Below are 14,414 nucleotides of genomic sequence, written 5' to 3'. Positions count from 1 at the left end.
AAAATAAGGAAAATAAGCATATATGTCACTACTATCTATATGTTTCATGTAAGAATAACAATGGGTATCCAAGCCTTCGGCTTGACTAGTCCCATGGGCCAGTACTGACCCCACAACTGCATGGACCGGGTCATACCGAGATTGAATGAGAACCATTCAACTTTCACTGAAAGCAGTGAAGAGCACTAAATACCTCAGTGTGAAAGAACATATAATCTATTTCACCATATGGAAAACTAAGAGAAGAAAGAAGCTGAAATTTTTTTTTTTTTGGGGTGGGTGGTTGGGGGGGAAGCGCCTCGTCTTTCTATTCCTTTAAACAAACACAATTTCTTGGGTGTTTATATTAATTGTTGTAGCCCTTACTTAACAGCTCAATCTTTTGCAGTAAGTGGTTGCAACAACAGTCTTAAAACATTGGTCCCAAACATGGGGCAAAACCACATAATATAAATAAATTATATTTTTCTAGCTTATCTAGATGTAAATTTATGTTTACTATTTTCTGGTAGTATCATCCATTATTTAGGACGCATAAGAATCAATTACAAATTGGTCGGTAGAATTAAGCAAAAAATATGCCCCTCAATAATCGACCAAAGCATTATAATCACATGTAGAGAAGTCAAATTGGTCAGAAATTTAACAATGATTAGATGATGTTGACAACATGTCCACCAAATTTGGGTTATAGCTAGTAGGTAGGAAAGGGTTTCCACACAAGGCGTGTAGCAACCATTCCCCCTCATTTAGCATACAAGAGGAAAGACCTTTGCATGACTAATGAAAGCAGTCTTCACAGTCCACCTATATTAGAATTTAGACTATATGGCGATATGGGGGTTGATCCCAATTCAACCATTGGGTACCATGGACCGAAATCTTGAGTATCTTGGTTGAAATTTTGACCATTTCAATGGTATCAAGCCAACCCGAGACAAAACCTTGGGGTACATTATAAAAATCCCTGGTTTCGACCAGTTTCAATAGTTTCGATCGAAATTTCCTAGAAATCGACTAGTTTGACCAAACCTAGTTGAACCAGTCCTTGTATAATGACTTGTTTCATGGGAAACAAGCTCATTTTGCACAGTTTCAAGTTGCATCTCCCATATTTCGACTTGGAAATAGTGGATTGAAGCGAAATTTTAAAAAAAAAAAAAAAAAAAGGGGTCAAATTTTTACCAAAATCTGTGATTCTAATCACATATTTTGCACAACCAAAGGAGATCTATCTACTAAAAGGTCCTTGGAGGCTTGGAGCAAACAAGTAAAACCATTTTCCCCCAAATATATATATATATATTTTGGTACAATGTAGTTGTAAACATGGTGAGATGCTTTCAATTTTTTAAATGTTAGATAGAATGGCTAGATCTACGCATTCATGGCATCGATTTTCTTTTGCATGATAATTATTTTTTAAAATTTTCTGTTTTAAAAATGCATTTTCCTACAACATAGATTTGAACATTATAGCATTAATATTTAATGTTTGGTGTTCAACTTAATATATGTAAGACACCATTGGCCGATGTCAAAATTTTTTTTCTATCATGTAACATTATTGTTAGTCGCAAATCTACAATATGTTTTGCTTGTTTTAATCACGTATTTCATTTCCACTATGTAACTAATATGTAGACTTAGGCTGGTGTACAGCTTCATTCAGCATACACTAGCAAACTTGGGGTCAACACCACAAGTAACATTTTAGGTGTTTTTTCATGAATCTAATTCATGGAATAGGTCAGAAATGTCAAAAATAGGATGTACACAATAAATAAATAACACTATTTGGGAGTCAAAACCATGGTATCCACCCAACCAAGGAAAAATCCATGGTTTTTTCGAGGATTTCGATTGAAATCTCGGTTAGGTCGAAACCCGAGATTTAGAAACTTATTGGGTACATAGTTTGGGAACTGTATTGGCCATTTAACAACTCCCTGGCCCCACCTTGATCATATGGACGCACATGTATTGAACTTTTTCCATTGTATTTTCAAATGTTAAACAAAATCTTCAAAGTTTAGTTCCAACATTTTCCCAAAACAACTTTACATGGCCAGATGGTAAAATGAATTAAATTCATTTGGACTGAAACTTGTAGATTAGATGGTGATGTACACAACATCTCCACGAAATTTGGAAAACATCTAAGGTGAGACAAAAGGCTTTTAATACTGCTCACTATTACTACCAATATCATTGACATCAACATCAAAAGTTACACGACTATTACTGACATTCATGACAAAAAGTTCAGATGGAACTATTATTTATCTTCCATGAATTTTTTGCTCCATACGGGACTAATCTAGAGAGAATAGCCCTACAGATAAGCATTCTCACATTTGATATAGCAGTTTAGGAAATATACCTTGGGGCTGAGATCTGCCGAGGTTACTTGAAAGCGACCCTTGCGTTGAACGACTGCTCCTGATGCATCATCCACTGAATGCAAAGGTGTAAAAATACTAGCGTATTCGTAACAATTTACATATTATGATTTATGAAAGTTCTTTAGTCAAGAAGAAAACAATGAGATAAGATTTGAAAATCACTACTGATGAATGAACAATATCTTATGACATACCATACGGAAGGTTATCCATGTCTCTCTTTTGACGATATAATTGCCCACTATAATTCCGCTCAGGTTGATATTTCAGATGTCCATTATCCCTTCCAAATATTTGCAGACCCAGGTTAGATGGTACCACTATGCATTAAAAGCTTTTTGTCTAAATAAAAAGAATACTTATCAGAATGCCACTGTGGATCATTAAAAAAGCAATATATGATGGGGAGATAAATGAAGTATTAGTGAGAGACGGTTCTAACTGTTGAAGCAATAAGATGTACACCACCATCACATCCATAGGAAGCAAAAAAATTATCAATTAAAGGTTGGGGTTCATAGTTGTCACGGCGTCTAGGCAACGCCTTGACAACTATGTTGGGGTTAGTCAGAAAGCTGTGGAACCTGCACTATAAGTGCCGGTTAGTCTCAACTGATTCCATTATAAGAATAGATTCTACTCTAAATTTGGCTACATGAATACATGATCATGGTTAATCAAATCCCTATGGGAAGTTTTACGATGCATGATATGATAATTTTAATCACAGGCCAATTAGCAGCTACTGCAGTTTCTCTTCAATAAATTCAAAAGAAACAGAATAAAACAAAATTCACAGCATGAAAATTATGGAGCTTCTCTTGAATGTATGTGCTTATTTACTGGCATTATGTAACGTATTCCATAATTTTTTCAAATACAAAGACAAATTAGGAGAGGGAGGGGTGCAAGACATCAGTAATCTTGACAGCTGAACTTAATTCCTACCAAGAAATATTTAGGTCCTTATTGTCAACTGAAAAGTGTAGCACAAGACAAACTAAAATCTCCACAGACACCTCTAGTCTCACAACTAATAATGCAAGTGTCTCCTTCAACCACGTGATCACCTTGATAATACCTCATTTCACTCATAAGCTATATCAAGCAATTGAGAGAACTAATAATGACCTGTACATGATGAGACTTCCTGATGCTGACAGGAACTCAGAAAGAAACATTTTTTTTGGGGGGGGGGGTGGATTTAGATATTACAACTTTTTCACTCGACATGGTTTCATCAATCAGTTTGAATCAGTAAACTTTCTTAATATAGGAAAAAATGATAACAGGTTTATATAAATTTCTTTCTATTGCATTTCCAATAGTTGAAAAGCTAAGCTAGAAGGTTAAAGCAGCACATGGTCATTAATGTTCTTCAACATGTCAACAATGAAGAGCAGGTGAGCAACATTAGAAACTAAGTAATATGAAAACATAAGACAACTACATTATTGCAAAAGTGGATATTCAAAAGTATTAATATTACCTGTCCCCATCCCCATTAACTTTTTTATGAGAAAGAACATTGTCTGGTAGGATTGAACCACTGAAGAACTTCTGGCGTCCAGGAATCATATAATTTGGTAAAGGACTACCTTTTTCCAGATTCTCACCATCAAACTTTTTAATTTCTTGGTCCTCCACCATTGATAGTGATTGCACTTGAGACTGTTGATCAGAATTGGATTGGATAGAATCTTTCCAGTTTGGGCCACTTGAGGTAATCTCATCTTCATGAACATCAAAATAACCTCTGCATTAACGTAAATGTTTGAATTTTAATGAACATACTATTAATCAGGATGAAATCCATATAGTAAAATCTTATTATCCTATCCATCTGCAAGTCTTGAGTCAGTCACAGACAACAATTATTGAAATACCCAAAAAGAATCACAAAGGACCACTTCAAGTATAAATAAATTCTCTCTGGAAATTACTTGAGTACAAAGCTTCTATAAAAAGTTCCATCCCAATAAATCGATATCTATAACACACAAATGGAATGTTAGACATACTTAAGTGCTTGAAGAGGACGGATAGGAAATGAAGCAAGTGAATTTTCCACATCCTGAAGATCATTGAGCCCATCCTGTAACAAACAAAAGGGAGATGTTACAAACATCTGCGAATCATGGGTGGAACCAGCATGGGTAATGCAAGAGAATCCAAAGTTCCAGATTGGATGATGGCTTCGATAGGCTCCACTTAGTATACAGTGTTTTATGTAATCAGAGGCAGAATTGTAATTTTGTTCCGACTGTTGTACTGGGGTCTTAAAGTATTTCACATGGGGTTATTAGTTGTTTTTTATGTTATCACTAGGATTTAGGGTAAGGGACCCATAGCATAGTTGGTTAAAAGATAAAACGTTTTAAAATGCAAATAAAACATCCAAACCATTTTTTCCTGTCTAAAATACAAACTGTTGAACTGGCTTCAATCATACAGTAAAAAAGGATCAGCTATGACGTCCATATAAGACATGTTCGCATTTTATTGAAATGAAAAAAACAGGGTGCAGTATTACCTACAGTTGAACTGATCGATACCTCATTTCCATCACCTTCCCCTCCCTGAGGAAACCCTAACCCCTTATTACATTCCTCGAAGCTCTCACTCAAACCTCTTTGCCATTGTTGTGGTGTTGCACTGCTGCCTACGCTTTGGCCTTTGATATGAATTTTTTTCACCCTGTTTGCACTGTTGCCATTGTTTCTGTGCTTTTAAATTCCCTGTTTACAATTGACATGCACTGTTGCTATTATTGCGGTATTTCACTGTTGTCATTCCCTATTTAACCCCTTTTCCATTATTGTGGTGTTGTACTGTTCCCATTGTCCATTTGTTCCAGCACTTCGAACTTTGATATGCACTATTGCTAATTTTTTTAAATGCAACTTCCGTTCTGGTAACAGAGAAGAAATATTGTTCCATTTTGTTTTATTGGGTTGTGTTGGCCTGTTCTGAGAATGAATATTTTCCTTTTTGGAATGTGTAAAATGTAGGCATTGGACGATATATTTTGGATTTTATAATGGGTTATGGAATTTGGAATTGAGTATGGATACTATTTGCATTTTTGTTGGCATTTAGATTATGCATATATATTGTCATTTTGATAGTCCCGTATTGTTCAGATTTAACGGTTTAATACCATCCTTTTTTTTCCCCATTTTCAAAAAGTTTCACCGTTTTTTGTACCATCTAATTCAAGTTTTCAACAACAACAACACATCTTAGCCTTATCCCAACTAAATGGGGTCGGCTACATGGATCCGCGTGATTAAAAAAAAAAAAAAAAGTTTCGGACATCCCACTCACGAACAGTCAGCAACCCAGATCTTGACCCTCTAGGCAGCTCTGTTAGATACCATACTCGGGTGAAAACTTAGGGCCCGTTTGATAACGTTTCTGCCGTTTCTGTTTCAAGAAACGGCAGAAACATAAATTTCCGTTTCTAAAAACAGAAACGGAATTGAAGGTGTTTGATAAGTCATGTTTTTAGAAGTCGATAGTAACCAATGAAAGAATGGCCACAAGACATTTCTAGAAACAGCGAAACAAGTCATCGCCTGGGTCGTTTCTTGAACCATAAATAAGTAAAAATTTCTATTTCTATTTCTGAAAATAAGTGAAACGGAACAGTTTTATCAAACGCTTTTTACTCTGTTTCTGCTGTTTCTAGAAACAGAAACGACAGAAACGCGTTTCTTGAAACGTTATCAAACGGGCTCTTAACTTTTGCATGTCTCTTCTTACTAACTCCTCAATGGTCATTTTTGGTCTGCCCCTTGTCCTTTTCACTCCATCCATCTGCATCTGGCCACTCCTCCGTACTGGTGCATCCAAAGGCCTCCTTTGGACATGTCTATACTATCGTAACCGACATTCTCTGAGCTTATCCTGAATTGGAGCAATTCCCAAATCGGTTCTAACTTTGTCATTTCTTACTCTATCTCTCAAGGTTTTGCCACACATCCATTTCAACATCCTCATCTCAGCCACACTCAGCTTATCTATGTTACACTTCTCGATTGATCAACATTCTGCACCATATATTATAGCCAATCTTATGACTGCCTTATAGAATTTTCCCTTAAGTTTTAGAGGGATACGTCGATCACATAACACTCCAGATGCCCCTCTCCATTTCATCCATCCTACTTTAATTTTGTGGGTAACATCATCATCAATCTCACCTTCTTTGTTTAAGGTAGAGCCCAAGTATCTAAAACAATCGCTTTGTGGGATCTCTCTGCCCTCAATTTTCATGCTCTCGCTATTACTCCCCAAACGACTAAAGTTGTATTTCATATATTCTATCTCCGTTTTACTTATCTTAAGACCTCGCGATTCCAAAGTAGATCTCCATAATTCTAACTTATCATTGATCTCTGCCCCTGTTTTACTGACCAGAACAATATCATCTGGCAAAAGCATACACCACGGGATCTCTCCTTGAATATTCCTTGTTAAATCATCCATGATAAGTGTAAACAAGTAGGGGCTCAATGCGGATCCTTGATGTAACCCGCAAGTAATAGGGAATTCAACACCTTGGGCCTCCCATTGATCTCACACTAGTCACCACATTGAAAACACGTCCACATTGACCACCGTTTCTTTGCCATCCCCGTATAAACTAACTATGGTCCATACATAGTTATTAAATTGGGAATTAGGTAAGTTTTGATTTTGAAATTCATATCAGCATAGTTGTCAAGGGGTCACCGCCTAGGCGTCCAAGAGGTTTTCATGGGGTCTAGACGACTGTTGCCTTATTGTAAGGCGCCTCGAAATGGTATTGAACAAGGCTTGGCACTTTTTTTTGGGTGAATTGGTTTGGCACTTTTTTATGCCAAATAAATGATTTATTTTTCATTTACTTAAGATATTATAATTCATAAATAAACCCCTTATTCTAACCCAATGAAAATAGTTTATAAATCCAATTCCAAAATCATATAAAAAAATTTCAACCCCACAATTCAAGAACAAAAACTAGATTTTTGGTTGTAGGGCAATTTTCAACTTCCAAATGTTGGGTTTTTCCAAAATCTTAAAATTCCATAAATCTTATCATGGTAACACATTGCTAAAAAACAAAAGTGCAGTAACTTTGTTGAATTTGTTCTGATGTCCAAACTTTATTTACATTCAGCCGGTTTTTAACAGCATTTGTGCACTTTAAAATAAGTTCGACCACAACATAATTTCAATACAACTTGGATTAAAGCAATCTTGGATTTGTTGGAAAAGCTGGTTTTGTGTTCTACCTAATAAGCTAATACAAAAAGTCTCATGTAAAAATAAAATTATTTGACCAATGTTGATTTTTTATGACTTCATGAGACTTAATGTTGATTTTTGATAACTTGATGCGGCTTAATGTTGATATTTGTTGACTTGATGTGCCTTAACTTAATGTTATCTTTTTTTTTTTTCATAAATATGTAGAATACGAAATAATGTTAGAAAAGAGGGGAAACTCCCAAGAATAACATTTGGGTGCTTTGGTCACCTAGGCAACACCTAGGCAGGTGCCTTGTCGCCCAAGCACTTAGGCACCCATCCACTTCCTGGGGTGCCTTATCACCTTGACAAACTGTGCATATCAATTTTAGGAGTCTAGGATGCTACTTTGCAAGTATTCAGGTGATAGTGGATAATTGGATAAGAAATGAGCTGTTGCCTACATTGCCTTATGTGGCTAATCTATTTTCTCTCTTCCCTCTCGATACTTTTCTTTTCTCCCTGCTTTTTTTCCTATTTATTTTATTTTATCTTTCTCTTTCCCCTATATTATATAAATCCTTACTTGCTCTACCCTTAATTTCCAATCAATTTCTCTTCATTTATCTCCCATTTTCTCTCCCCACACTAATTGATCCTGTCTCCCACCGAATTTTGCTTTATAGATTGTCATCTCACAGGATACTGTTTTTTTTTTCTTTTAATCATAAATGTAGGATATTATTTCAGAGAAAATAAATATAAAAAAATGCAGTATATTATTTTCAGCTGTTTTTCTTCATCATATCTGAATATTATAATCAGATTTATACTCTTCTTCTTGCTACTAATGTATTCTGGTTTATTTCACTTGGTTTCTGGTGGATTGGGCCCATTAGCAGCAGGCTGATTTGGGGCCTTCGGATCTCTACCTGAACCAACTGGCTTGGTCAAATATTCCTGATTTCAAAAAAAATCGGTGCTTTGGCTGCACTTTTCAGATGTTGGGTGTGCTGGGTCAAGAAATTAAAAATTAGCTGCAGGCTGATTGGGGCCATTAGCTGCAGCTAATTCGGGCCCTTTGGATCCCTCTGAATCAGATGACTTAGCCTAATATTCCTGATACCAAAAAATCAGAATTTTGGCTGGAATTTTCGGATTTTGGGAGGGCTGGGTTAAGAAATAAAAAATTGAGGTTGACTGACATTCAGGTCTTTGGTCAGATGAACTGTCCAACCTCTTAGATATGAATTATTATTAATACGATATTGACCTTAGATTATGAGAAGAAGAATATAAACTTTGAGTTACTAACTAATTATACATTTGCTTTTGAGGATATGTTATTTTTAACTTTGGATTGATATGAGAAGTTCTCCCCATGCATGTTATATAGGTTATAAAAATTATGTTCAATAGTTTTTAGACCTCCCAAGTCCTAACGATGACTAATGCTATAATGCTGAGAAACCTGCCCAAGCTTTGACCCAACCCAAAATCCCAAGCATGGCTCAGGGTTTTGCTAGGGCAGCACTTCAACTGGGCAAGAGCAAACTTGAGGTTGGTGATGGCTTGGGCTCAGTGTACCCTATTAGTCCTAAGGTTGACCTCAGGCCAGACCTCCAGCACCCTCAATGGTAAGCCTATTTATAATAAGGAGTTTACTCAAAAGTTTGGAACCAGACAATGAGTTGAGATAGTGAAAGCCCATAATGAACATAAGTAGTAATACCTCTTGAATAGGTTCATCATTAGAACGGCTGGCAGTTTCAGGGGATGGCTTCTCTGCTGCAGAACTTGCATCATAGTATCCATCATTTTGTTTGCTGCTCACATCTGGCTGTTCCGTATTGGAAATGCCATCATCATCCTGAATCTGCAGATAAAGCAGCCAGTGAAAAAGTAAAAAAGATGAAGAACCTTTTGCATCAAGGGAACCATTTTTAACCCAATAGTCATCGATGGAATTGATAAACATCTAACTAGAAAATACACCTACTTACAAGAGCAGCTTGAGCTCTCAAATCCTCCAGATTAAAGTTCCATGCACTGATTCCTCGTATGTACTCTTGCTGCAAGATAAAAAGAGCATCAGCCGACAGTGTGATATTTATAACTAGTGGGAAAGCACGTGCAAAGCATGCTTTACAAATTGATCAGAGGTAAGAAATAAATCAATTTTCTAGAAAGTGGAAAGGAATTTGTTTATGGGCAAGTGCATGCTTCATCGCCTATTGAGCTTGTCTACGGGTCGAGTCAATGTGAGGATGTGTGGCCCAAAATTTGTCACATGGTGAATTCAGAGGGCAAGCAACCTATCCAATGGTCCATTTGGAGAGATCAACCATCCATTTGGCCTTGTATAAAATAATAGGACAATAACCTGGTGCAAGTCCTGCTTTTGCAGGGTCCCGAGAATGGTGGATTAGATACAGCCTACTGTTTGGCAGTTTGGCTTCTCTTTTGGCAGAAAAGGCACCTGAACCTGTGTTTTCCTGCTGGCAGCCCAAGCTTTTTACAACTGCATCAAACAACGCCGCCCCCCCCCACCCTTTGCTTCCTTTTTGGCAGAAAGGGCACCTGAACCTGTGTTTTCTGCTGCACCAAGCTTTTAGGAACTGCATCAAACAACGCCCCCCCCTCACCCCCACCCCCCACCCAAAAAAAAAAAAGAGACCTAGAAAATCAATTTTGTGACTTCGTCACCCTTTGCAATAGTCCACCATGGGACAGCAGTAGTAAGATGCATTAACATCTCCCTTTCTCTCAGGTGATTTTTATTCCATCTCCAGGATCTACTTCACCCAATTTCAGGGTTTCACGTTTTCCACTGTCCAGTTCAAGGTGGGGTTTTATCTCTGACATAAGGTTTCATGCTTTCCATAATTCAGGCTTAATGGTATCATTGTTAAGTTTTCATGGTCTACAGTTTCAAGTTGTAGGATTCACATATTTCCTGGCATTTTCTGGCAACTACTCCCTTTCTCTCTACTTTTTACCATCTATCTGTGCCTTTCTTCTTTATTTTCTGGCGTTATTTCCACATACGCTGACAATCTCTTTTAACAAAACGGGCAGAGCTAGGAATGCACAATGTGAATATTCATGGTCTCAAAGCAAGGCCCTTGTGCCAGCCCCAACACAATGTTACTACTTGTTGCTGTTGCTGCTGCTGCTATTTTCGTTAATAATAATAGACTTTTGGCTTATAAGATATATAATGGAATTCTTGGTATAAAGTAAATCAGGACACCGTTAATGAAATTTGTTCAACTCTCTTTTTGATATATGGTGTAATTGTAAAATCTACCGACCATCTAACCTTGAGTTCAGGCAATAACTTTTTATTCAAGATTAATCCAACTGTATGTCCATTTTCCATTCCATTCAAAAGTTTAGACTTTGATGGCAAGGAAATCCATTTAATATAATAGAATTATTAGAAAATGGCAGGTCCTTTTTTTTTTTTTTTTTGGGTACCTACCAATTTTTCCTTTGAAAGAGATCAGGAAAGCATTAGTGCTGGTATGATTGCACACAGAGGTCGTGAGAATTTTGACACCCTCCAGCCAAACCAATGCCAATCATACAGTACACATGGCTAGTTGTCAAGGCATCGCCTAGGCATCCAAGCTCTTTCTTGGGTCCAAGGCGAAAGAACACCTTGTCGACACTTCACAAGTTTACATTGATTTATGTTTATTGTTTTGTTTTTTTATGAACATGCTTAAATTATATCATATGCTTTGTTTATTACATGTTGGTTTTCTCATACTACATCATTTCTAGCATAATTATACCATATTGCATTGATATGGCTCCTATGTTGCATACAAGCATAATTATATAAAATTATCATTGTTATATTACATATAGTCTTACACCTAAGAGATGCCTAGCAGGTACATTGTCGCCTAGGTAACCCTCCAATGCCCTTGGGACCCCTAGTCGCCGTGACAACTATCATTACAAGAATGGAGCAATATCTAATAGAATTTCTGCAGCAAAATAACTTATTTGACAGCCATGTGTGTGGAAAAAGAGAAGATTGGGTTGTTCACCTGCGATAATTGCTCTCCATTCAATACCTTGTTCTGTGCAAGAAAATCAGCCTCTTTTGCCTGCAAGCACATAGTCCATATAACCATAGCAAACTTTATAGAAAATTTCCAGAAGAGCATATGAATTAACCACGCAAAAAGAGCTTATCAATCAGACATTATAATCAAAATCAGCACCTTCAGCATTCTAAAACGTTCACCCAGTGGGGCAAGGCCATCAAGAATGGTTCGTGCAAGATACTCATTTGAACGTGCATGTTTAAAGAAAGGATGCTTCAAAAGCTTCTCTGAACTAGGACGCTTCTTTGGATCCTTCACTAAGCAAGCAGCCACCATCTCTTTGAAAGACTACAAAGACGGAGCACTTTCAAAACAATACTCAAAAGCAGTCATTTTCTTTGAGGAAGTTGATTAAAACCCCAAACCTTTGAGAACCGCTTGTCTCTTTCATAGTCAAGGCCCGGTGGTGCATTCTGTAATGTCATCAGCAACACCTGCAAGAAGAAAGGGTCAACTGAAATGTACTGAACTCTCCCAATAACCTTTTCTAAAATTGGAGAACTGACCAAGATTCACCTTCATTGGTGGGTACTTTGAAAATGGGGCATGACCATGAGCAAGTTCAAGAGCCGTTATTCCAAATGACCAAATATCCGCTCTGTTTACAAAAGCTAACCTTAAAAGAAGTAACCATGTATAACAACTTTGTTATTTTTACAAAATAAAAAGATTAAATTTCAGACGAGTCACCCACTCACTTAAAGTCATATCCATGCAATTGCTGCATTACCTCAGGGGCCATCCTGGAAAAGATAGTTGCAAAAAAAAAAAAAAAAAAAAAAAGGGCAAGTCAACAGTCAAGAAGTTAATTTAAACAAAACTGCATTACCAAGAGATCAATAGCATCTCAATAAGCAGATATTTTATTTTATTTTTGGGGGAAGGGAGATGAATATAAAAATGTATGCACCAGCATGGAGTTCCAACAAAAGTGTTCCTTGAGCGTTGTCTATCCCCAGTATCAAACATGCATGCTGATACTCCAAAGTCTGCTAACTTGACAGCACCACTAGAATCAATTAATATATTTCCAGCCTGCAAAGGTATAGATAGAAAGGTTCAACAAAGAAAGAGGTTAGAATGCATCACAAAATAAAAGAGGGAAGAAAGAAAAAACTTCTGATAACCAGAACACAGTAGCTACAAATGACATTAAAAATTCTCAAAATGCCAGTTCCAGGTATATACCGCCTAATAAACATGTGATCTCATTTAACATCTTAAATAAGAAAACACAAAGCTCATCTGACTCACTTTCAAGAAAAATTTTAACATCACAAAGAACAGCATATGGTAAGAATTCTCTCTCCCAAAAGCCAAAAATATATTTTCTTCACATTCAATATTTATAAATAACTAAAATGCTTCCTCTCAGGCACTGCCAGTTGGGCACATTTCTCTCGTGAAACTTCAGTGTTCCAAATGGACATGGGCATTCTTGGGGCAAACAACATACGAATAATTACTTATGAGTTTAAATGACAAAGTGCAGAAACAAATATATCAAAACATAATGATAACAAGATGTGATACCTTAACATCTCTATGGATGTGCCCATGGGCGTGGAGATAAACAAGAGCTTTAAGAACCTCACGTAACAGTGTAGCAATAACAGGTTCCTCAAAACCCTCAGGATAAGCAGATTTCATTATATGAAGACATGATCCCCCAGACATGTATGGCATCACAACCCAAAGGTTGGGGCCATTAGGAAAAGAGCAATGTGCTTTTAATAGATTTGGGTGATCAATCAAGATCATGGTCTGTACCTCTCGACGAACACCATCCTGTATAAATCACCAAAAAATAAGGAAATGACACAACCATCATTAGTAAGTCAACCATCTTTCATACTTCCACTAATAATAACATGAAAATCTCAGTGATGAGTCAGAATTATTTACAAATCTCAAGTTCAAATACATAAAATAGATGCTCTTTCTAGATGACATTCAACCTCATCAACAGAGTAATGCAAAAGTCTCCAAGGAATTAATTTTGAAAAAAAAAAAAAATACTCAAGAACGGGGAAAAGGAACACTTCAACATAAAATAGTGTAGCTGTTAAAGCGTTTTAAGTAATGTGCAGGGGGTATTCTTGTATTAATATTTATGTTTAAGTGACCTTTCTTGCAATTTAGTTATTATTTCCTTACTTGTAATTTCCAAAACTTCTATTATAAATATATCTTATTGCTCACGGTTCCACTACCTAGTGAAACCATGAGTGTTGGTTCTACCAGGTTTTCTCTTTTCTCTCAACTTCTCTTCTCCTTTCTTTCTTCCTTTCTTCTTCTTCTCCTCGGTTTGCTTTCTGTTGTGCTAGTGCTACACTTCCTTACATGGTATCAAAGCATTAGTCTAACAGTACCTGTGGTTCTCTTATTGGTTTGAGGGGCCTTCTAAGGATCTTTTCTTCACTGGTCAGCCACAACCTATGCTGCCCTTGGGGCTGCGAAACCCAAGTTTAGAGAACATGAATAAAAAGTCAAAAACTAAGGTTTCTTGTTGATACATTGCGTGTTGATGGAATAAAGGCTCGTTGATACTTCCAGAGATTTTACTGTTAATTATCACCCGGCTGAAGCCTGCAACATCAGTTTTGGTATTGTTTTCTTGTTGCTGTTTGTTCTATTGAAGGCTGTGACA

The 14,414-nt window shown here is 36.8% G+C and overlaps 1 protein-coding gene across 4 annotated transcripts in view; it reads right to left on the bottom strand.

The window, feature by feature from the left end:
- Positions 1-14,414, bottom strand: part of LOC122076694 (serine/threonine-protein kinase BLUS1) — a 31,699-nt gene that overhangs the window by 6,269 nt on the left and 11,016 nt on the right. For 3 of the 4 annotated variants that reach the window (XM_042642141.1, XM_042642140.1, XM_042642143.1), the window contains 13 exons: positions 13,298-13,552; positions 12,675-12,799; positions 12,463-12,507; positions 12,281-12,362; positions 12,130-12,198; positions 11,882-12,052; positions 11,705-11,764; positions 9,647-9,715; positions 9,376-9,519; positions 4,427-4,500; positions 3,895-4,161; positions 2,600-2,688; positions 2,384-2,457 (listed from right to left, as the gene is read on the bottom strand). In XM_042642141.1, coding sequence (XP_042498075.1) covers positions 2,384-2,457; positions 2,600-2,688; positions 3,895-4,161; positions 4,427-4,500; positions 9,376-9,519; positions 9,647-9,715; positions 11,705-11,764; positions 11,882-12,052; positions 12,130-12,198; positions 12,281-12,362; positions 12,463-12,507; positions 12,675-12,799; positions 13,298-13,552 — 1,524 coding nt within the window. The remainder of the gene's footprint in view (positions 1-2,383; positions 2,458-2,599; positions 2,689-3,894; positions 4,162-4,426; positions 4,501-9,375; positions 9,520-9,646; positions 9,716-11,704; positions 11,765-11,881; positions 12,053-12,129; positions 12,199-12,280; positions 12,363-12,462; positions 12,508-12,674; positions 12,800-13,297; positions 13,553-14,414) is intronic. The other variant, XM_042642142.1, reaches the window with a different exon arrangement.

This window comes from Macadamia integrifolia, chromosome 4 (assembly GCF_013358625.1).
Source record: "Macadamia integrifolia cultivar HAES 741 chromosome 4, SCU_Mint_v3, whole genome shotgun sequence".
Classification (NCBI taxonomy): Eukaryota; Viridiplantae; Streptophyta; class Magnoliopsida; order Proteales; family Proteaceae; genus Macadamia; species Macadamia integrifolia.
This window is presented reverse-complemented; position numbering and strand designations above follow the sequence as displayed.